The following is a 24,221-nucleotide window of genomic DNA, read 5'->3' as shown; positions in this document are numbered from 1 at the left end:
ATGTATAGTGTCTATACATGCACATACACTGCAATATAATGTACCTGTGCTGTAGTAATGTTCCAGCACTGCAACATTACTGCAGTGTAAGTCTTGTGAATCTTGCTCTTGTGGTTCCAGACATTTTATTTCCCTCTGATTAAGGGATTTTTGTGCTTGCTTTAAGAACTGGGCACCCCGGTATCAAACCAAATATGCAATAGTCTTCATTCTCAGAAAAATGAGATGGCTTAAAGGTAACCCTTCATTTTGCTGTCAGGGGAGAACTGGGTTGTCAGGGCAAGGTTTGTTTGACAATTGTGCTGAACACCACAAAATAAAGGTAAGTTTTCTTAATAACTGGTAAAAATGAGAATCAGCTCAAGACATTGAAATGTTTTCAAATTTGCCTTGCTACAAACATTACCAGCTTGTGGGCATTGGCTTTGCAACGTTTCATGACAGTAAGTTAAACTGCAAAATTGAGTTAGCTCTGTCACTCCTGAAAAACCTCTTTTGTGTGTTGTGTAAGTTATTCTAATGCATGCTGGTGTACACCACATTAGGCAGGTTCTCTGAAATTTCTAGCATTCAAATTTCACTCAGGTACTTGAGGACCAGTCATAGGCAATGTGGTTTGAACTGCTCTGCAAACAGTCTGAGCAGAGGTAAGGTGTAGCTCATATCCATCTGACCCTTCTGAAACACTTCTCCAATATAAATTTTTAAAATAATTTTCTCACTAAAGTTACCAGCTGAAGCTGGGTGCTCTGACTATGGAGGAACACTTGTTAGGTAGAAAGGAAAGAAAAAAGGGCTTTTTTTGGCAGACCACATAGAAAGTGTTTAGATGTTTCCTCATTTTAACTTACTTGTTGTCAGGGACTGTCCAGGGAAGAGGATCTAATTTTGAAACCTGAGCTCTCAAACTGCAAGCAAACACTGTTACACTGAACTTGCCTACAAGTCATCTGTGCACAGGATGTGGAGGAAGCAGAGTCTTAAAATCCCACTCCTGTGCACCTGAGCTGGTGGTACAGCTCTACCAGAGGATTGCTTTCATGCTGTGGACAAGGATTTGTTTTGCTTTTGCATCTTCATTTTTAGTCAAAACTGGGCATGATTATTCTTGCTTGCTTCCTAGTTGTTTGTTTGGTTTTAAATTTCCAATTTGTGTAGTTCTGTTGCACTGCATTTGTTGGGATTTTCTTCTTGGTGTCTTGCAAAAGAAGAGAAACAGCCTGAAAGTGACTCCCTAACCAGTGCAGAGCTGATGTTCATGTACTGACTTCTCAAGCCCCTTGCTGAGCCAGAGCTTGACTTCTGTTGTTGCTGTTGTTTTCCCAACTCTCAGGACCCGACTCCAACACCTACGTGAATGAGATAAGTCTTCAGGTGCCGAGCCAGTCCGAGTTACGGCAGAAACTCTGTTCCCTCTCCTCGACCTGCACCGACTCCGCCAGCCAGGATGCAAGCGAAGGAGAGTCTCCCATTGTTCAGTCTGACGAAGAGGAAGTTCAAGTGGACACTGCCCTTGCTGCTGTAACTGAGAGAAAGGGTGCTTCAGATGGCAGTGATGAAAGTGACTCTCAAACTATTTGAATCTTAAAACCATATCCTTTAAGAATGACTTCTGAATGAATGAACAAGTGAATGAAGAGCTTGCCTGTGTAACAATTTGCTAACCAAGCATAACAGCCAGATCTTTATACTTAGTAATACTGCCTTTTTACAAAATTGCCAGTCATGTGGAGGTTGGTTTTTAAAGAAAAAATTATGCCTAAAGCACACACACTTTAACAGTCTTGGGGCTCAGGGGAGCAGGAAAACTGTTGTATATACTATGTATAAGAGAATTTAAGGGAAGAGGTAGAAGTGACTTTGACCACTAACCTTTAAATGGCTGATTGGAAGTACTTAAGAGTTGATGTGTAATACTGAACCCAAATTGTTCCTTTGCATGTTTTCAGCTGCTGCAACTGAAGATTTAGGATCCAAACCGAAATGAAAAGTTATTTTCTACTCTTTACTACCTACTGCCTCCTGCCTTTGTCTACTAATGCAGCAGTCTAATGTCTACTAATGCAGCAGTGTCTACTGTTCTCACACTTCTTATTCAGGACCAACTTAGTTATAGGTGTTAAGGAAAAAATAAGAACCTGAGAAGGAGGAGAGATGCATATGGAAATGTTACACTCCTTGCGGAGCAGGTATCTTAGCTTTGTGTAAACTTACTCCTCTTTCAAGATAAAATAAAGTATTTCTATCCCAACCATGTCTTTTACTTGATTACCCAGGTATTTTATCCATGACAAGTGAACAGAGGAGCCTAACTCAGAAACAAAAATGGTTATTAGGAGCACCAGTGTAACATGCTTTTTCCATGGTAACATCTGTTTGACTACACTAGGGAGATAAACCTGACTTAATTATTAATTAAGTGCATGTATTTTAGAAACCTCAGGACCTATAGGCATCATCTCATTGCCGTTTTTTCTGCAGTCATTTTTCTCTCTGAACTCGAGGTCTGACCATGTCTAACACCTGTTGCTTGTCAAGTCTCATGCTCTATTTGCAGGGATCTGCTCTCCTTTGAGAAGGCTCCTGGCTCCTGCTCTTCCTGCACAGAGGGAAGGAATGTAATCAGAAACAGTGTAAGTAAAAGGATGAGCTGTGATGTAGATTCCTTCCAAAGACCTGCCCTGACAAAGCCAATGGTTGGGAATGAGGCATCTCCTGCTGCCTGCCACCTGGGAAGTGGTCAGCTTCCTTAAGGACTCTCCTGTTAGCTGACAAAGTGTTTCCTGACCCCTGTCTGGGAAATGAAGGCTGGAAGCTCCCTACCTACAATTAGAGATTTACTATTTAACAAGGCAGCTGTTGAAAGAAATTCATCTTGAAGGAACTTCCTTTACTCTCTTGCTTTCCAGAAGACAGACAAAATGTCCAAAAAAGTTTTGTTTTTTTTATTAAACCTCGTAGTACAAACCTGGAAAGTAAACAAAAAACTGGCAATAAACAACATGAAGTCTTTCCTTACAAGGAAAGAGAGCAGAGCAGCGCTAATAAATTAAAATGTCAAACTGTAAGCCATAGTCAGAAGTTTACTGTCAAGAGGGAAAAGTACACAGCAAGGCCATAAAAACCAGACAACCACATTTGAAAACACTTGACTCTGTTTATGTTATTGTTAAATATTCCAAAACAGTTCAGTCTTCTGCAACAACAACCAACAAATTGTATTATAGGACTTTCCTGACAGTCACCACTGGCAAGCTCAGTGCAATATGGGTAGCTACGGTATTGTTGAATTCAATTACGAAACAAAACAGTTTGTGAAAACATTTTCCCTTTTTTATTCCACACATACTGTACACACAACCAGAAAAGGGCAACAGCTACTCCATTATTATTTTTTGTTGTTGTTCAGTGATGTAAGCAGCACTTATAAATGTTACAAGAAAAACCCTGTAAGCATCCAATCCAACCGATGAAGAAAGTGAAACGTAAGGCTTTTCTTCATCTTGTCTCTTTGCCATCCCTCCCCCCACCCCAAGAAAAGGCTCAAGTATTTAAAAAAATTTACAGGCATATGTACAAAAGGTGTTGATTTTTTTTTTTTGTTACAACATGAAGAGAAAAAATAGACAAGATGAAAGCAAATGCATTTTCACATTCAAAAGAAATATGCAGACTTGCTAGTGGCTCTAAATGTGATCATATAATGAAACAAATTCAAAACGAAAATTAATGCTTGACTGTGTAAAGGTGTGAAAAACAGCAGTGGAATGGAAATGGAATGTTAGAAAGATTGCACGTCTATGACAAAAGAAGCACTTATGGCTTCAATCACTTTTTTCTTTTTTTTCTTTTTTCTTTTTTTTTTTTAAAGGATGCTATTGAAGGGTTTTTGATAAAGTAGCCAACAGCACCAAAAAATAACAGAATGGATTTCCTAATGAAATCAGGCACAGTTTTCCCTCACATGACTCCTCAAGGCAGGCAGTCTTTTTTTCCTCCTTTTTTTTTTTTTTTTTTTTTTTTTTTTTAAATTTTTATTTTTCCCCCTCAAAACAGATGCATAGTGATGTGCTGGTAAAAGAGAACATACTCCAAATCTCCTCCTTTTGCCTACAGTTAGGAAACAAAGTCCATCTTCAGCTGCCATAACCTCCCAAAGAAAGTGTGTATTCTCCAATTTAAAAAATTACAAAACTCATCTTGCTGTGACAGAATAAAAGACAGCCAAAGTAAAGCAATTTCTTTCAAGTTTTTGTCTCCCATCCCTTTTCTCTCTAGAAAAATCTGCTCACATGACTGGAGAACAAATTATAAAACACATCAAACTTTAACCTATTCAAAAAATGGGTTAAAAGCCTTTTTTCACAGTTACCAAAAAGGCTTTTTATTTTTTCAGCCATAGGGACAATACAAATTAATATTTTATCAGCCCCTTGCCGGTTTTAAAACAGTGACCATACGGCAGTTTAAAAAAATCAGACTGCTGTATCTATCTATTCTAAGTACAAAAAAAAAAAAATTCAACAGTTTAATGCTAAAACAAAATTAGTTCTCTAAAACCAGAAGAAAATCTTCTTTAGAGCTAGTGCAAAGACAGCTTGTATTCTACAGCAAGTACTCCAAACTATGGTATAATAATTACAAAAAATATATATAAATTGACAAAATGAGAGTGTTGGCATCTTCAGGATTAACTTGAAGCACTTTTGGATGAACTGGAGGATGAAAGCCTAGATGATGGCACGTCCACTGTTGCTCTCTTACGAGGTCCTCTTTTTGGTGTAGGCTTGCTGATACAGTTCTCAATGCTGCCATTTTTACCAGATACTTTTCCACAGATTTGATTGACCAGACTGATTATTTGTTCCTGTTCAGGAAGCGGGAAAAACAAAACACAAATTAGCATCTGCTCTTCCTCCAGAGTCACTTAAACAGGACAGCCATGGAGTGCTCAGAAATGCTGGGAAGCCCATCTTTAAAAGCTGCTTGTACCAGTGCTGCTCTCCAAGAGCTGACATGGTCATTTCTCCCACTGCTTTGCTATTTACCTTCGGGGCCAAGTCCCCTCACAGGTAAAGACATGGGAGCCTCAGCCCAGAAACCCAGGCACAGTCCTAAATCACCGGCTTGACTTCTGGGATTATTCATCATCACACTTGCTTGGAGCCATTACTGCACCTCTCATCTAGACATGCTCTGCAAGTCTGCCTGAAAGGATGCTCGTGCTGGACTGGAGTAAGTCAGCTGAGCTTCCAGTTACCAACAGAGGGAAGGTATTCCAAAGTACAGAAGTTACCATAACATAACCAGTGAAAGCAAAGCCTCCTGTTCCATTCCAAAGCATTAAGTGGCTTCTTCTGTGGTACATACTCATGCAGTTTATGCTTCAGGTTTCATCTCTGTCATCATGTTTCCCTCTGTTTTGTTTTTTTCATTTAAATCATAATAAAGCACCTTCTTCACACATCAAAAACAAAAACAAAACCAACCCCCAAACCCAAGACCATTTTCCTGAGGACTCAGCAGGGCAATGGCAGAGTTAAGTCTACTCCCAAGTGTTGGTTACCCAGCCCCCAGCCCTGGGGCGGTGTCACGCTCACCTCATCGTAGCGGTACATCATCTTCAGCCCCCGACACGACTTCTGCTTCTCCACGTGCCGCAGGGCACACTCCAAGCAGAAAACAACATTTTCATTCTCCTGTACAACCTACATAAAAGAGTGGAGGTGGGGGGTAAGAAGTGCAGTTAAGGTTCAAATTGTAGCCGTGTTCCCCACACACTATTCAGCTAGTGCCTGGATTACTACACCTGGATTTTACTGCAAGCTAGTGGAAGGAGGTGTAAAGCACTACATTTTGTGAAATGATTCAGGATGTGTAGTAAGTAGAAAGAACATCTCTTTCAGAGTGCTAATGTTGGTAAATACATATAATTTTTAAAAACCAAAACAAAAAAAACCCCCCACCAATAGTAATGAGGGCTAAATCCAAAGTGTATATGCATGTATTGGCATTTCCTATGCAGTCCTAAAGATCTCCTGAAAGGAAGATTTTCCCATTACTTAAAATGCTGTCTTGAACAAGGATGAAATCAGCTTAGCCACAGGATTCCTCAGCTACTGTCTTGTTCAGCAGAAGTCACATTTGCTTAGCTGGCTGCCTGCCAGGCCTGCACACTCAGCTTGGAATTTAACGTCCAAGTTGGGTTTTTTTTGTCCCTAACTACTGTTAAAGACACGGGAAAATCCTTCCCATGATTAAACTTACTCCAGAGCAAATGGACCAGAATTAAGAGATTCTGGTTAGTGTTTTGGGGTTTTTTTCCAAGAAACTTATTTTAAAGTTACTTCCAACTAATGCTGCTTAAACAGTGGTCTAAAGACATGTAAACTCAGCATACTTTATCCTAGGGAGGGAAATGGCTACATCTGATTATATACTGTTACATTTCATTTCCATTAAAAACCTAACATCTATAACCAAAAAAAATCCCCAAAAGATGACAGAGAAAAAGAACTCCCAAACGGAAAGGACTAAATATGGACCCACGTGCACTTTATTATGTTTATTTAAATACCTATTCTTGGAATTAAGTGGTATTTAAGGTAGTTGGGAGGGGCTTTTGGTATTTTTAATGATATTGCTGTGTTTGTAGGTGTTCTGCATACAGCTCAAAGCCTGGAAGTGTCACCACAGTGATCAGCACAGCTTCAAAACCCACTAGGCAATTCCCTCTAAAAAAGAGAAAGCTTAGGGGCTATTTTTGGACAGGTTGGCAAACAGGTTGATGGATAGGATAAACTTCGCCTGCAATTTGGCTTGCAGGGACATTGTCTCAGCACAGGCTGTGGCTGCATGCCTGTGGTTCATGGCATGTGTGTGAACTGTACCTCATCCCGAGACCTGCTGTGCCATGACTTACTGCTGCTGGCAACCTGCAGGTGTCTTTGTTAGCCCTCCTCATGCAATGCAAACATCTCACAGGTGTCCAAGGGCAGCTGAGTGCCTGGATAATTTATCCCCTCTTCTGGCAGGGTGGGAAGCCAGCTGACACTGCTGCCTTCTGCCACCACTGGCCAAGGCAGTAAATGTTCTGACAAACTCCATCAACACCTCTGTGTCTTGCACGGAGTGCAGGACGTGGCTCTGTGGCCCTGTGCTGTCTCAAATGCCTATAGATTACTGGAATGCTAGAACAGGGGGAGAGTACTGCAGGAGTGGCAGAGGACTGTACCCACCATGGAAAGATAGCACAGGTGCTGACAAATCTGACACCTCCTCTCTGACGTTTCTAACTGCAACCACTTTCGAGGCTTTTTCTTGCCATCCACGCCGGTGCTGCTGCTGTCGTGGCTGCCGTAGCGCGCCGAGGAGTGGAGACCGGCCTCGTACAGCTGCTGCCGCTGCCTCAGCTCCGTGTCCCTGTGAACGGAGGGACAATCAGACACTGGCACTGCCTCCAGCCACCACAGAGCCACACACAATCACTCTTTACCACACTCATCACTGAAACCTGAGCTCCACACAGCAAAGCCCTGAGTGTTGTCAGAGGTTGGTGCCATTTCCTAAGCATGGCAGACACAGCCAGCACCCGGGAAATGCTGCCTAATTGCAAAAGCTATCTCCGGATTTTAACAGTGACCACTGTATCAAGCCAATGGTTCTCAAACTGCTCCACAGAGAACTGGGGATTGCCGAAGACTTCCTGGAGGTCGATGGTTGTTCGGGCCATGTGGAGAGTCGGGAGCTGTGGCTAACATGACTGTCATTCCTGAAGTTGCCAAAAGCCACCTTGAGGAAGAGGAGCCGTTGCTGTCAGGAGTAACAGCCCCTTCATCAGGAGGCAGAGATGAACCAAGGACCTGCTGCCATAAGCTGCTTCAGGCAGGAAAGGGGGAGCAGGGCAAGTGATTGTGCCAAAAGACGAAGATCTTGCTGTACACCCAGGGAAAAAGAAGGAGATGTCAATTAAGAACAACCACCAAGCCCTCCGGCTGCCCTTCCTTCACCCGTGGCGTGTCTAAGGTGGACAATACCTCCTGTGCTGAACTCTACAGCTTTAGGAGAGCAGGTTGGGTTGGAGCTGAGTGGAAGACAGCAAGTGTGGAGTGAGCCGAGCAGATGGAAGGGGAGGATAAAGAAGTGCACCACCAGACACAGCTGAAGATGAGTGGAGAGCCAAGCTAAGCAAATGGCACGGGCAAACTGAGCAATCAAGGCAGATCAGGAGAAGAGGCAGCAAGAGACACAACAAACAAGCAAAACAAAGGAAAAAAATATGTACAGTGTTCCACTTCAGATGGCCTTTTTTTTTTTTGCCTTTTTTTTTTTTTAGATTTTGTTGTTTGGGCTTTTGTTTACTATAAGCAGTCACAGGAAGGATCGATATCCTCCAGTGAATTCCAACCTATGCATAAGAACAAGTTTGAGAACCACTCTGATAGAGGTCGATGTGATGGTCTAAGAACAAGCACCAACATTTCTCTTTCGCCTTTTGTACTTGCAGACTTCCTCTTCAAGGGGAAAAGAAAGGCACTTGAAAGTGGTTATTCCCACAGGGGAACCACCTGCAGGTAAAGCAGTCAGCACACCTCTTTGCATTTCTTTCTGAACACTAAACAACACATGGGCTGTTTTCCCCTTCAATATGTCACTGGAAATTTTCCAAATGAACATGCTAGTTAGTTAAATACAGTTTGTAGACTCCATTCATCAAAACTTTCTTGACATCTCGAGTATCAGTTGTCACAAACTTGAAAGATAGGTAGCAACTACATGGTAGGGAACAAAAGAGAAGATCATTACAAAGGAAGCCAGGCAACATTATACTTTCTTTTCTCACCTATCTAAAGAGAAACCCTGAACATGTGTCCTTAATACTGGAGTGAAAAAGGAGTGTGAAGTTTTTAAAACACTGGCAGTCTAACACCAGATGTGCTACCATGCATGCACAACTGCTCACTTACTCACTGGTTTAAACCAAGACAATTTTCTGTATACAAAGGACCTTCTGCACCTGTCATGTAACAGTCTTGATGCTGAACACAAGGGTTCCTGGTGCAAAACCCACTACAGACATGGATTCACAGTGACTACTGATGCCAAGAGGTTGAAAAATTCGAGGTGTTTGACCACTTGGCACCACGTAGTTCACATAATGCATCAGGAAATCTTGACTCTCAGCACCAAGAATTAACAAAATAAAAACCCAGTGCAAACAGTAGTTTTAATTCTTTGATGGTGTCTAAAGTAGGGAATTCTTAGAGTAAGACATCCCAACCATGGGCACTTTCACATCAGCTACAGCCAAGGAAGCTGCTTCTCCCATGTGTGCCTGTCTTCAGGTACATTTGCTGGGCTTTTGCTTGGATAAGTAGGGGCAAGGTGTGTCTGAACGGGTTACTTACGGCATCCACCTCTGGAGTCTGTCAATGAAAACAAAAGAGGTACAGCAGGCCCCCAATTCGTTACCTGAGCTCTCCCAGGAGCGATGATATTGTACTCAGAGTCGGTCCATTTTCTTTTTTTGCTTCTGCTGTTGCAATCTGATAAAGCAACTTTTCCATTGAAAATGGTTTGGCTATACGGCGCCGCTTCATTTCCTGGGACAGAAGGAAATTGCCACATTAGTTCCCGAGCAAATTTGAAAATAAAATGTTATCAAGAATTAATTCAAAGTTAATTAACTAATATTATTAATACTAATAAATTAAGACAAAAAATAGCCTTTTAAAACAATCACAAGTAAAATCTTTCCCTAGTCCTAGTTAAAGTGTTTGTGTTCCAGGCACCTCAAAATTCTCTCCCTAAAAATTAATTTTTCCTGTGGAGGCCAAGAGGAGCAACACCATCACTCAAGCTCAGTAATACTGGATGGCTCAAAGTGCAAACTGTAAGATCTATACATATGACCTCCTTGAAACCCAGGACTGGTGTTATTTTGCATCTTTAAAACAAAAAAGACAACTAGCGTAACAGGCAGATGCCAAGGAAAACAGAAAACAGGGAAAAGAGAGGGGTTCAGGTCTGCTTGTTACTGGTTCCTCTCTGTGAAAGCTTTAAAGTTATATTTTTCACTCAATACCAACGGAGTGATTTTGGTAGCTTTTGGTAATTCTTAGGTAGGCAAAGTCCTTGATTTAATGTGCAGGTGGGAAAAGTGTAGCATTTTCCCTGTACCTGCAGAGATCAGTTTTGGCTTATGGAGAGTCAGGGAGTTAAATGACGCTAACACCAGACTGTAATGTGAGGGTGACATTTCTGGTTAGTGGTTAAACCTGCCAAATACCTACACACAACCCCGAAGATTTAATTTTTTACCTTAATTTTTTTTCACCCTGTTCTGTAACCCTAATTACATGCTCTGGGTTATTTCTTTTTTCAGAACCAATATATCATTAAATTAATCATTTTTAACAGCACCAATTGCATGCATTCAAGTGGTAACTATCACATTAAATGCAATAGCAGCCTTTGCTGACCAAAAAGGGTTCAAAAGAGGTTCAGAGGTAAGAAAAGTGTTTTTCAGAAGCTATTTGCTCTGCTAGACACTGCATGGGGTTGGAACAGCTACACTGCTAGGAATGGTATAGGAGGATTTTTCCATGTTAGGTTTGCTTAGTCTGAGGTTGTGTACACAAGAACAGACTCCAATCCAGGGAAAAATCCTGCACAGGCAACACACACAGCAAGGATAAAAGGTCATAGTGGGTGGCTGGAGAAGAAAGCAAGGTCGGCTCCAGCTGGGTGACAGCTCAGGGACATTGAGCCTGAGCTGGGTTTAGCACAACTTGCTGTATCTCTGCATTTATCTGAATTTCTGAATCCATGTACATTTTTCTCTTTCATACAGGACTGAAATACACAGGTAAGTATTTTACAACATACTTGCACTGCTGCCTAATTGTTTCTTTTAGTGACACATTTTTCAGTGTCATGAAAGTCAACAAACATTCATATTATAATTATCATCAGCCTGGCACTTGTGATCTCTCCTGCTGTCATACATCTCTTGGTCCTTCATTTTCCAGGCTGAGCAGTACTCTTACATTTAACGCAGAGGCTAATTAATAACTTTAACCATTGATCTCAGCTGTGCTTTTTCTAGTTCCTCTATATTCCTTCTGCAATTAGAATTGCACAAACCACCAAGACTACACAGTGCCAGGGCAGTGTTTCTGCTTTGTTGTCTGTTCTCTCCGTGTAATTCTTAACATTCAATGTATTTTTGTTATGCCACTCCAGAGCTTGACTGGAGCTTGACTGACAGCTCCATAGGAGCTCAAAGACCTCTTTTCTCAGTAGCAAGAGCCTGTCATTCAGAGCCCATCTCTGTATCTGTCACATTAGGATTACGTTTTTAAATTTAAATTTAACATTTATCAACACCAAACTTCATCTACCATTTTCTCACTTGGATCACTCAGTATCATGAAATCTTTCTGTAACACTTCAGAGCTTTAATTTTTGCTGCCATTACCATTAATATCCTCAGCATAAAGAATTTGTTTTGCTATTAGCTTCCCTTCCTAGGTTATTTATTGATACATTAAACTGAGCCAGTACAAATTCCTAGGAATGCAGAAAGAGACCTCTTCCCTTCGTGATAAAAACTGACCCATCCTCTGCTTCTCTTTAAATCAGTTATTTTTTTTGGTGTGTGAATTTCATCTCCCAATTTATTTAAGAGCCTTTTCTCCCAAAAATGCTCACAGACTCTGTCAGCTGCAAGTCTTCTTCTTACCTACTTCCAAAAGTTTCAAGGCCTGGAGGCCATGACCTTGGTGCAAAAGCCACCATTGGTGGTTCTTTTGTACATTTCCTTTTTCCTTTTGGTGTTTAGGAAGTTGTTCTCTGAAACCTCTTTTTGGTCTGCATTTCCGTGTATTTAATGCATCTTGCTGCAGATGTTCTATTACTTGCATTTTCATCTTCTGAGTACAAAAGGGATTTTTTGGTCTTATTTTCAGACTCCTTTCTCCTGGTGTTTAGCTGTGCTATGTTTGCCATTTGAAATTGTTCGTTTTGGGGGTTTTCTGCTAAGCAGTGTGCATGTATTGTGAGCCTCTAACATGGCATCTTTAAGCAATTTCTATGCTGCATGCAAACACTTGACCCTTCTTTCTGCACTCTCAATTTAACCAGCTTCCTTGTGTTTATGTGAGGCTATCTTTTAAAACACACCACAGCAGTGGTTATTGCATTTTACTGCTCTTCCAAGGTTCTTAATCTCCACTCTCCACCACAGCACAGCTCTTTGCTAGTGAGGACATCAGGTCCGTTTCTGTAGGACATCTTTCCCTTTGGTTTCATCTGAAGGAGCCCCATGTGCTCAGGGCGGGACAGCTCTGTGTCAGGAGCCAAGGAGTGGGAATCCTGTGGCATTTTAAAGGCATGTTCCGCACCCAAACTAAAACTGGAGGCAGAGGAAATACCTGTCCAGGCCCTGCCAGCATCTTCCCTGGACGGTCAGGAGTAGTGTGCAATTTTCCTATTGATGAGATCAGTGCAGAGGGATTCTGTCACTGGTGACAGAGTTAAACCTGGCTTATGGACAGTAACCTCTCCTGTGTGTGCAGCAGTACTGCTCCAACTGGAAGACTAACTCCATCTTTCCTGTGTACTTCTTCCTCTTGTATTACAGTACCAGCTGAGTCTCTTCCCACCAAATTTCCAGTAGGCCCTATAGCACCAAAGCCCTCCTTTAAAACCAGACATCCCCTCTCATTTCCAAACCTCTAACCCAGAGTGTCTTCATTTAGTCCAACATTCTGTACTTCAGTTTCCTAAATGAGTTTCACTGACTTTGCCCAATGCCTTATTTGAAGCTATGGAGTTGTCCCTTTGCCACTCCAAACACACGATCTTCCACAACTTTAAATCTTCATCTCATCCTTACCTTAAAATTTCAAGAGCTCTTAGGGTGCTTTTTAAAAACCAGCAAGCTTGTTCCAAGTATGGTCTAGGTTAAACCTGACTGTCCCTTTACACAGGTGTTTATATAAACTCTTTTATTCCAACAATTTTTCCAAAGGGCTTGTAAGACTGAAATCAATGCAATTTCAAATGCAGAATTTCATTTTTCCATGTATTAAAGGAGATTGAGCAGTCATTCAATACAGAAATGAAACAACATCATTTTAGTAATATAAAGAGAGTCACTATAAAAAAAATCAGGTCACAGTATCACAGGATGAAAACAAAGTTAATTTATCAAATGCTAAAAACTGTCGGTATTGCTGTGGAGAACGAACAGACAGAAGATACAGTTGTTTATCAGAGAGTTTCTTTAACAGTCCAAAAGGGGAATCTTGCCCATTACACAGAACATCTCACCACCTCTGGAAAGCAAAATCCTGGCTAGCCTTGTGGCAAAGTGCCTTGTCAAAGTGGAGGAATGAAAGAATAATTTCCAAAATTAAAGGGAATTAAGAACATAAGATAGTTTGAGGACAGAAAGGGAAGGGAAAAAAAAAAAAAGAGAAAAGAACAACGCAGTAGATGTTTTAAAAGTTATTTTGATATCAACTTGTTATCTGTGGTTTTGTAAAGTTTGTGAGAGCTGTGACTTCAATTTCCAAGGTAGGTTACCATAGACTGTAATCTGCTGGATTTTCAGTCATCTTATATTTACCCAGTGCAAAGCTCTTAAAAATTAATCAAAAGAAACTGTTCTTCAAAATTTGAGGCACCAAGAGCTGTTTAATTGCTGCATAGTGATTTCTGTCTCTTACAGGAGTAGCATTTTCATGAAATCAAACAAGTGTTCAGCAGAGCGATAAATACAGCATATGGAGTTAATATAATCATGTACGTTCACACAGGAAAGGTTAGCTCAGGATTCTTATGCCTTACTTAAAGATATACACAATCCCCACCTTCCCCCAAAATAAATATGTAATAAAATAACCTTTTATTTCAAACTAAGTTAATATACAGTTAGTATAACCAGGCTGGAAGAATTCCATTTACCCTAAAGAAGCAATCCCTAACTGTGGACATATTACAGTTAATTACTTAGTAACTTGGTCTGAAGCTGTAAAGGATCATTTACTAGTGGCTTAGCTATAAAACACTACCAAAATAGTATCTGTAACCCAGAGTGTATTTCAGAAGGTTGGGAACACAATTAGTGACGTATATTCTTTGTCCAAGAACACAGAATGTAGCCAGAATCATGATGACTGGACCATTCACCTACTTCTGCAGGCAACCTGCCTTGGTCAGTTGTGTGAAAAGGGAATGGGAAGGTTATTTATTTACATCTGGTATTGGATGGGCTGGTCAGTGAACCTAAGGATTTTCAAGTTGATTAAAATTGAAATTGCCCTGATCAACAGCTTTTCCTGAAGGAAGGAGCAGAGAAAAACAAGCAATACAGCTGTGAGTGTTAACTGACTCTGCCTATCATAGGAGCTAACAAGCACAGTTATTGAGATATTTGCACCTGAGATTCTAATGGTTCTAGAAAACATCACTTAAAAAAAAAAATTAGTAAGCATAATACAATGTATAATCATTAGCTCTGACGGGATTTTTGAAAAGCTTCCTTGCAAACTGGTCTGCAGGCATAACAGTCTTCTGAATTTTTTTATATATACACAAGTCTTTAACTGTCAGTGAACAACTCAGTCACTTTTCTGAAAACACTGGATCGTCTTATGCCTTGCAGAACGTTTTCCTTTCTTTTGTTTATTTAGTAGTCCAGAAAAACAGATGTAGTTGCACTAGTCTCACAATGCTACCAATCCTGGAATGTCTGCTTTGCTGTCCTTTTAGATGGCAGGGCCGTGAATCCATTCAAACTCCTTTTCTCAACTTACCTTGGCTGTTTTAAAGCCCATACTTGTCCACTGGGTGGTAGCAAAGTGCACCGATTCGGAAACACTATAGCCACAACACACTTTGGACACAAAGGATCCCGGAAAACAGACAACAAACTGCCCGCTCTGCTGTACAGTACGGTGCACCCTGATCCCCTCCTTACACAAGATCTCTGGGGAGATCTAGAAAGACAGAGGGGAAAAAAAAAAAAAGAGAGAGAGAAAAACAATCAATTGGGACTTTGTTTTACAATTCTCTGATCCTCTTCCTGGCTGGGTGCTGCCACATGCTACTGCTCATGGAGCAAAGTGTGCTCTGCCAACAGCTCTGCTCCGGTTGCTTTCCCTCTCCCATTCCTCAGCATTTGGAGTGACAATTGCAGAAGTGGCTCTCCTCAAACCAACATTTGCCCATTGACAGAACACTGTCTACTACTACAGAATGCAATGCAAGTCATTCAGCTTTCCATCCAATCTTTTCTGACTTGGCACTGAATCCATTGTGCTACTGCACTTCTGTGAGATGTTAACATGGGTAGCCAAGGGAGGGATTTTTGTTATGGGCTCCCAAATTATACTGAAATGCACTAAATAGAAATTGTTATCCACAAGATAAACAAAGGACCCAAAAATACTTAAGTATTAGGCTTCTCCTATCCATGCTGGCTGGCATCATAAAACGTCAGTCATGGCAGATGAATTGATGAAATCCCACTCCCTTTTTGAGGCTAAATACATTATAGACAGTATTAAAAATGGACATTTATTGCACTGTCATGTTTATTTTTATATTAACACACAATAACAGCCTTGTTAGAGAAATACTATGTGGGTAAACACTGCAAACAGACAGTAGCCCACTCTGCATCACTGCAGTGTAAGACAAAACCAAAATAAATCCCCAACCAACCAGCCTACTGATTAGCCTTGGGTTCTCACATGGGAATGCCTCTCCCAGTGTTAACCTACCATGACATTACTTTCAAGCATTTCCAGCCCTGGAGTGCCATTGGCTTGCAGCAGGGTATGTACCACATCATCAAGTTTGTTCTCCTCCGCAGCAGGAATGCAATACCTGTTGTTTTGTCAGAGGAAAAGAGAAAGATTTACTGTGGAGTAAATAATGGTCCACAGCTACACAGTACCAGGCAATTCAGATCAGCACATTGATTAGAAGAAAAAAATCACACACAGGCTTTCACACACAGTTCTTTTGGTAAAACACTGAGGATTGAATGGAAGTTGTTTATTCAGACTCAGTCTGATCATGTTCAGCAAGTATCAAAGGACACAAAATTCCCAAAACAGAAATGTGAAAACTCAGCACTCTGTAGTCAGAGGAGAGAAACCAGCAATAGATTGCTCTTCATTTTAACAGCACCAAACCAGCTAACTATGGGCAGAAGTTTGCATCTTGTGAGCACCAATATATGTTGTCATCTTTACCATAAAAGGCTGCATTTATTATCTGTGCATCAACCAAAGGATCTTCACATTTAACAACATTCTCTGTAACAGTCAAGGAACCACAAATCCCCTCTTACTGTTAGTACATGAAGTTGCCTAAGACCTTCTTGCCTTACTTACTGAACAAATCCCACATCCCTCCTCTCGGTTGCAAACAAAAGACCTGACTAAGAGCAGCCAAAGTGGCAAGAGAGGTTTCAAACTCTGCTGGGCATCTGCCAAGTTGCAAATCCTCCTCTCCTTAGAAGCCAAGGAAGCAGCTGTCCTCTTGTGCTCACTGCCAGCACTGCTCCCTCAGCAGAAGTGACAAGAAGTAACATAGGAGTCTCGAGTCTTAGAGCCACACATACACAGAACTATTTTTTATATAGATCTTTTATATATGGATACGGGGAGGCGATACGGTGACAACTGATCACTGCTCTTGCCTGCAGCCTGTCTGAGGGTGATGGTTTATGTCCACCCAGAAGGTACCTGCTCCCAAAATCTGGCAGTTCGTACTTGATGACTGCAAACTGAGCAGCACAGCTCAGTGGGAAACACAGTGCTAATCCTGGGATTCCCAAACCTGTCTGGAGTTGCTGCCATGCTCTGCTTTATTTGTGACGTTAGTTTATTTGGGTTTGTTATGCTCAGGCAAGTAAAAAGCATCTCCAGCTTTTTCATGACTACCCTGTTCACTTTGGCAATGAGACCTCAACCTGGAGTCCATTTGCCCCCACGCCAGACACACACACACACACACATAGAGGGAATCGTTTTTCCAAACTTGGAACAAGAGAATGAAGCTAGAAAGATTTTGGGGAACCAGTAGTCTTTCTGCCATTCATCTGAACTCTCCAGCAACTTCAGGAAGTGTTCTGCTGGCCTCACAGCCCTTGTCAGGGTACTTGCTTATAATGTGCACTAAGTCCGTGTGCATCATGCAGAGTTATCCTGACTGATGAGTTTGTAGGAGGCTGCACTTCCTAGGATTTGAATACCTCATTACTGTTCACTGTACTGATGATGACTTTGATTTGTGTTTGTTGATCTTCAAGCCAAGAGGCAGAAGACATGACATTATCTGCTCGTACAGCTAATTACAGCCACAATAAGAGCCCTAAGAGGCTGGTTGCCGAGGTGTATGAAGACCAACTCCTTACACATATATTGACAGTTATCAGGACCTTGCTAAGAAATCCCAGGATTAGAGAGAGGTGAAGTAGAAGAACTTTGTCTTGATAAGTAAGGATCAAGTCCCAACAGCAATTTTAAATGCCATGTCTCAAATACTTTACAGTGCCTGTGTTGCTAAAGTGACAGCTTCAGTACAGCTCCCCACGTGTGGGGGATCACTCTAGTCACACTATAATAACAGATTTGAAATAGGGATGAAAATTTGAAATAGGGATTTTAAATTTGAACCCAGATCATGGCAGAACCCACTCTTCTCTTCTAGAGTCAGAAAATACGGCTGGAACAGACAAAAGACTCAAGCATGCAATCCCTCACAAGACACGCACAGGAAAATGCTTGGGAAGGACGTGTGAAGAGGAGGGGCAGTGCATGGAACTATCTGAATACTTGAGCAGGACTGAGGGGAATGAGATCCTTTTCAACTGGTGTATGCTGCAAATGCACTCATCTGCAATTCCTGATGTACCTATAAAAATGGGAAGTTAGCAGCCAGTATAGACTTCTGAGTGTCTTGGGCAGAAGATGATTTCCTTCTCTCTTTTAATGGGCACTGAGGATCCCTCCAGAATAAAAAGGTTAGGTAACTGACCTCTGCCCTGCATGCAAATTGAGTTCTCCCCTGTTCAATCTCCAGGAGGTAAAACCTGAGAGATTAGAAAGTGAGCTGAGCAATCTGCAGTAAGTGAAATGATTTGAGCACCACAGGGATCTGTCCTTGGAGGAGAAGATTTCTGGGTGGTGGATGGACTTGGCAAGAGAGAGGAGAGGTGTGGAGCCCAGTGGCTGCTTTGTTGTCACCAAAGCAGCAACTGAAGGCAACGCTGTCAGGGCTACTCCAAGTACTACACCAGACCTGCAGATATTAAATTCATCTTCTCCTAACACAGTTGGGTGCTTTATTGCACTATTAAAAGTTGTAATGAGCTAATGAATACTAGCCTGACACTTCAGGCTGGCAGCCTTGCTAAAGAATAGCTTCAACAGACAAAGGAGTTTCACTTCCTTCTTATGAGTTACTCCTGCCTATTATCCCTGTTTCATTAACGCAATCATCACAAACATGCCTTAAGCTATGTACTCATCTGTGTAAGTCCAACAAGAAAAAGCAAATGGCTTCTTTACTTTTATTCTTCTTGGATTGGAAAAACAGGAATATTAGCCTTTCCTAAAATTTGAGCTGTCTGCATTCAAGCCTGTTCAATCCTAGAGTCACATCTTTTGACACACACAGTACGAAGAGTGGCCTCAGAACTTAATTAGGGGATTCTTGAATGCCTTCTGTTTGGAATCTACTGTAATTTAAGACTAGATTAATGTCATAGACAGAAACAGACTCACCTAAGGTTGAGGACAACACAGCTTGCTCAGCAATTTGTCCTGATAGTATATTATTATAAAAGATTACAAATTCCTGATTCACAGAACAGGGAGAAGAGCCATGAAATGCCCATGACAGAAACTGACAAACTCTCAGGTCTGCAGCATAATCCAGCAGTTACCTTTAACCCTTGAAATGATCACATACAGACCATTTCTTCAACTGAACACATTTAGAGAGAGGAGATTCTGCTTTAATGGTTTTCTCCAGATCTCAAATCCTTTTTGTTGGGCCATGTGCTTTCCCAGTGACAGCTGGATCAGCACCCCTGACCTCAGCAGCATCTGAGAAATGTGTGAGAACACACTTTGCATGTTCATAAAGAGCAGTTCATGATGCCACTGCCACCATGGGAACTTCTGGGTGTAAAGGTGGCCTTGCAGACCTCCTCCTGTCACACCACATGAGGAGTCAAAGGCTCAGAGAGATCCGAGCTCAAGAAGGGAACCACTGGAACTGGTTAAAGGGAACCAGATTCTCACCATTGCAAGGAGGGGACATTATTTCAGTAACTCTTCTGTTCTATTTATTGCATTTTCTCTGATCAAGACACAATCACATAGCTTATCATTCATTGTTCCTACTGATGATGCCTCACTGGTAGTAACACCAGTATCACAGGAGCCTGGCAGAAAGGCACATGACCTGCCAGCAACATCTGCTTTCTCTGATGCCTCCATCGTCTCGCAGTGCAAACTAAATCATCATCGTCTGCAGGAGCACATATACACTGAATTCAGGTAGGATTCACCACGTTCAAAACCATTCATAAGCTGACTGCTGAGTGTATTTGCATGATGTGTCTACAAAATATGACAGCAGCTGACTGGTGATGTCCACATCAAGACACCAGAACAGACCATGGAAGGCCAAGTGAAACTTATCCTCCAGGAAAGAGGTTTTCATCTCCTAAGTTTATACCACATTTTCCCATTAAAACTGGCACCACACACACACACACTGGACCTTCTAGGTGAGATCCCCTCATGTAGAAGTACTACACAAGCTGCTACTAATACCAGCCTACAGGCAGCCACCGCAGGGAACGTGAAGAAAACAAACCATGGGAATACCTACCAAATGCAATCAGCACCAGTGTGTAAGTAGTCAATGTATGGAAGGTGATTTTGGTCTCGAGACCAGCATGAGGTAGAAAAGACCATGCCAATATTTAGCCAAGGAATTGTCACTCCTAAAACAAAGAGATGGAAAAATGAGTTTTGAGTAACTTCAGTTTGTTCAGTAAAAGACAGTTTGAGAGGACATTTAAGTCAAAAATCTTATTCTCCCTGTAAGCTGACCCTTCAAGTTTTAAGTCTTCCTATCAGTGCGAATAATTCACAGGGAGTAATTAAACAAAGTCAGTGTTTTCCACTAAGAAAATATCTACTGGTCAACTGCAGTGCCCTTGAACATACTTGTTTTCCAATTGCTGTACAAAATTGATATTCTTTGGAAAATTTACAAATACCTGTAACTCAAGCTCATTGCCATTGATCAGAGGAGGTTGCTTCATGTTGTCAGGCATACATGTAATTTTTTAACAGGTATCCCGTTTCCCACTGGTTTGTTCAGGCTCAACAGGAGATTCCACTGTGCTTTCCATGTTTCTTACCAGTAAATTGCAATGGTGTATATGCAGCTGGAGAGCTTGTGACAATTCATTTAGAAAATGTGTGTGCTGCTTTTCCCAGTGCTGCAGACTACATTTTGCAAGTATGGAAGTTGCACAGCTCTGTCCTGACACAAAAGAACATGATACCCTGGCAAGAACAGCCAGAGATACTGCAGGTACAACTGCTTCCTCCCAGGAATACAGTATCAACTATTCACTAATCCTTTATCTGCATGGCTGCCTTCACCCCTTTAAATAACACCTGCTACATACAATTGCACATCTGCTCAGTCAGCTGGGGAACAGGGGACCAGAAAGAGGGTGAAGCCTTTGGTGCCCACAGCACCACATTCAGAGCACACTTGCACCAGCTGAAACACCAAGAAGGGACTTGCTTACCAGGCACAGCACCAAGATGTCGCAGGATGGATCCTGTATTATTAGGAAGGACTGTGAGGTTCCACCCATGCCTGTTGGAGGGATGACACAGAGGCAGACAGTGTCAGTGCACATTCCCAGTGCCAACACTCCCAGTGCCAAGCTGCCTTGCTGGGCTCTGCTCAGGAGTGAGGCAACAAAGAAGGTGGGTTTGGGGATCTTACCTTGAAAATGGTTCAGATTTTCCCACAGGAAAACCACTCCCGTGGGTGTTGGTATCTACTTTTCCACAATGCACTGCTACATGGCAATCTTTCTGTTCCACTATCCGCCAGTATTCTTGCTGTGGTAAGAGAAAGCAGTAGTGCATTTTTTTATTCGCTGAACAAGGTATCTCTCATTAAAATATAAACTCCAGAAATTTACAAGGCTTTCATGACCTCAATGCAATTCAACACAAAATATTGCTTAAAACTAAGAATATAAATAATTAAAAGTAACAATAAATTAGGAAGGCAAAATTTAGATCCTCTTGGTTTCTGTGTTTCAGCGTATGTCAGATTAAGAATTCTTTCTCTTCCTCAGTTCATCAACACCTTTATTAAAAATGTTAAAAAAATTTTTAAAAAGGAAGAATCATCACCATGTCTATTTAACTTTTTTTTTTTTTTAATTCCAAACGAGACAGCCTTAAACTGATTACAGAAATGCTTGAAAGTCAACTATCCTGAATCCCCATACTCAGTGCCCTGAAATAAAAACTTTTACCATGCCTTGAGCTGGCCTCACCTCTACTTCAGCTACTGTAGGCTCCTTTGTGAAGCACATATTCATGATATTTCTTGCTGTTCGGTAGAAGGTTGTTAAAGAAACAGACCTACCCTGTGGAAAAATACAATAAAATTAGAAGTGAAAATGAAAAAACAGACCTACATCCCCCCACCATGTCCTCATTCTTTTCCTTACAGGCTCAATCCCAGATGACAACAGAGGGAAAGAGGACAATGTCTCCAGAAGAGATATGGGTCTAAAGCTCATTTTGTTGCTGAGAGAAAATACCCCAGAAGATACAGAAATTCAATTGCATGAACTCACCAACCCACCATGTAAAAAGGCCAACTGAATGTTCCCAGAAAGAGCACTGCTTTGTCCAGCACAACGCTCAGCGTTTGATAAATACAGAAGATGGACATGGCCCAGCTTCCTATGACAGGTTGCAAGGAATGCAGTGGGCAGCCAATGAAATCCAATACATTATCCAGGGACCATGTGGCCATGCTCTTTATGTACAAGCAGCAGGTGAAAAATACTTAGAAAATTTACAGAAATGCTCAGCATCAAATGCTGTATATGGTGGAATAGGGACACAAAAAGCAGAGTTTGCCAGCACTACTGTAATCACCTGCTTTCAAAAACTAGTTATGCTCAATTCAACAGAAGCAGTTCAAATGCCAAAGAACCTGCTATTACAAGGTTCAGAAAAATAAAACACAGTAAAATTGCTGAATGAGTGCATTCTTTCTTGGCACTGCTGCAGGAGCTGTACAAGAAGAGGATCTGACTTGGTTTTCTGCTTGAGCTACCCCGAAGTTTCCAGACACCCACCCTCCTGCACACCTACACCACCAGAAGCTGGGAAGCAGATGGCTTTGGAGGAAAGAGCATGAGAACCCAACCCACTTGCTCCTTTCAGCCCTGACATCCTGGTGTGCCCAGACAGGAACACCTCTGTTGCCTCCTCTGCTCCAGGGCAGAAGGAAGACGCTGGGAAGCTGAGTGCCACGAGAGCTGGCAGGCACCACACGAGGTCTGAGGGCACTGCTGCAGGCAGAGACCAGCAGCGCCCTGCAAACGTGGCGTACAAAATGTCTTTGCTCCCTCACCAGATCCACTGCTCCTTCCCGCTGTGCCCCCTGACGGCTCATCTGAGCAACCACAGACTTAAAAACTCTACATAAATGATTTTTATTATTTGGACTGTTACCTTTCTAGTTTTTCAATTATGAGACAGATCTGCCAAAGCACCTCAGCCTTTTTTTGGTGTTTAATTTATTTAATAACTATGTCCAAGAGTAAACTTGAAAGAACTATAAAAGCAGCTTTCCCCCAGAGGCCAAGTCTATCACTCCGCCATGCTCATATGGTTGCAACGTTGTCACTTTTTAAATTGAATGCTGCATAATTAGCTTTAGCAAAAAAAGTTTGTGAAATGCCCAGGGCCTGGGGCACTCTGATTCCCATAAACTTCAGAGCTGGATTCTCTGTGATCCAATAAGCAATTTCCTTCATCTTTTAATGCCCTCGTGAATGGTTTATTGAGGCAGCCTTTTACAACAAAACCTCTTGTAAAGCACAGGCCCCGCACCAAGTCACCGCGCTTGGGCACTGCCTCCACCGCATGCAAACCAACACTGCAGCAGCTGCCTCCTTTCAGTTAGTTGCCTCTTCCTCTCATCTTATGCAGAGAAACAAAAATAAGGCCTCATCTTCCAAGATTAACCATGCCTTTCCATTTTTCAGATATACAAGAAAGAAAATAGAAATATATAGCAAGCAAGAAAAGAGAAAGTGGAAAACCAGAACAGTTTAACCCTTTAAAATTGCATCTACCCATTTCCTCCTCTGCCAAGAGTTTGGTATCTTTTTAGTCTCCTAAAAACTGAAAACCAAATTGAATGGCTGAGGGGATTTTGTTGTCTGTTTGTGCAGTTTGTTTGTTTCCTTTAATCTGAGGGATCCCGTAACATTTTCTGATGCCAACACAGAAAATAATTGAAAATGCTGTAATGGAGCATTCTAACCAGAATACAAAATGAATTGCTGAGGAGCAACACACCCTTTGCAACACCTTGAGAAATAAATATCTCAGCAGTTCAACAACTGTCCTGGGAGCTTCAAGCTACAAAGCAGAGTCTCTGTTGCTGTGACAAGAAGAGAGGAACGTGTAAGAAAAGCAATTCCTACTTCCTCCCCCGATTCTTCTCACGTCTGATGCAGGGGCCATGAGAGCCAACCCAGGGAGAGCATCACCACCACCACCAAGGCTGAGAGAAGGACACTGCAACACTATGAGTGTTAAGACATTTAAAGCAAACATAAATATGAACTGAAACCAGAGATTTCACAATAGTCACAGGTAGGAAGGAGTGGCTCCTATTAAGTGGAGTATGAAAATGCCAAGTCCCTGCCTGAAGAAAGCTCAGCATAGGATTTCCATGATGGTTTTATGGGAGGGCTGGCAAAACTCGCACTGTGATTTCTTCTGTGTGTTCCTCTAATGGGACTTCTAATAAGCCTTCAGTTTGTTCTGTATGGAAACAAATGCTGCTTTCAGTCAGCACCAGCACAGATTTTTAAAATATTTTCAGAGCTAAAACTGGGC

At 41.7% G+C, this 24,221-nt stretch overlaps 2 protein-coding genes across 4 annotated transcripts in view; one reads left to right on the top strand and one right to left on the bottom strand.

Moving 5' to 3' along the window:
* Positions 1 to 2,251, top strand: part of DTNBP1 (dystrobrevin binding protein 1) — a 63,526-nt gene extending 61,275 nt beyond the window's left edge. For both annotated transcript variants that reach the window (XM_048308420.1, XM_048308415.1), the window contains exon 10: positions 1,334 to 2,251. In XM_048308420.1, coding sequence (XP_048164377.1) covers positions 1,334 to 1,581 — 248 coding nt within the window. In that variant the 3' untranslated portion in view covers positions 1,582 to 2,251. The remainder of the gene's footprint in view (positions 1 to 1,333) is intronic.
* Positions 2,252 to 2,924: 673 nt separating this feature from the next.
* JARID2 (jumonji and AT-rich interaction domain containing 2) overlaps positions 2,925 to 24,221 on the bottom strand; it is a 214,405-nt gene continuing 193,108 nt past the window's right edge. Inside the window, exons 9-18 of one of the 2 annotated variants that reach the window (XM_048308398.1) lie at positions 21,629 to 21,721; positions 21,064 to 21,182; positions 20,861 to 20,931; positions 19,924 to 20,038; positions 15,792 to 15,897; positions 14,823 to 15,005; positions 9,472 to 9,602; positions 7,239 to 7,422; positions 5,601 to 5,708; positions 2,925 to 4,867 (exon numbers count right to left, since the gene is read on the bottom strand). In XM_048308398.1, the coding sequence (XP_048164355.1) occupies positions 4,691 to 4,867; positions 5,601 to 5,708; positions 7,239 to 7,422; positions 9,472 to 9,602; positions 14,823 to 15,005; positions 15,792 to 15,897; positions 19,924 to 20,038; positions 20,861 to 20,931; positions 21,064 to 21,182; positions 21,629 to 21,721 (1,287 nt within the window). In that variant the 3' untranslated portion in view covers positions 2,925 to 4,690. Of the gene's footprint in view, positions 4,868 to 5,600; positions 5,709 to 7,238; positions 8,772 to 9,471; positions 9,603 to 14,822; positions 15,006 to 15,791; positions 15,898 to 19,923; positions 20,039 to 20,860; positions 20,932 to 21,063; positions 21,183 to 21,628; positions 21,722 to 24,221 lie in introns of those variants that run through there. The other variant, XM_048308408.1, reaches the window with a different exon arrangement.

This window comes from Corvus hawaiiensis, chromosome 1 (assembly GCF_020740725.1).
Source record: "Corvus hawaiiensis isolate bCorHaw1 chromosome 1, bCorHaw1.pri.cur, whole genome shotgun sequence".
Taxonomy (NCBI): Eukaryota; Metazoa; Chordata; class Aves; order Passeriformes; family Corvidae; genus Corvus; species Corvus hawaiiensis.
Note: the sequence above shows the minus strand (reverse complement) of the source record. Positions and strands in the feature narration are given on the sequence as shown.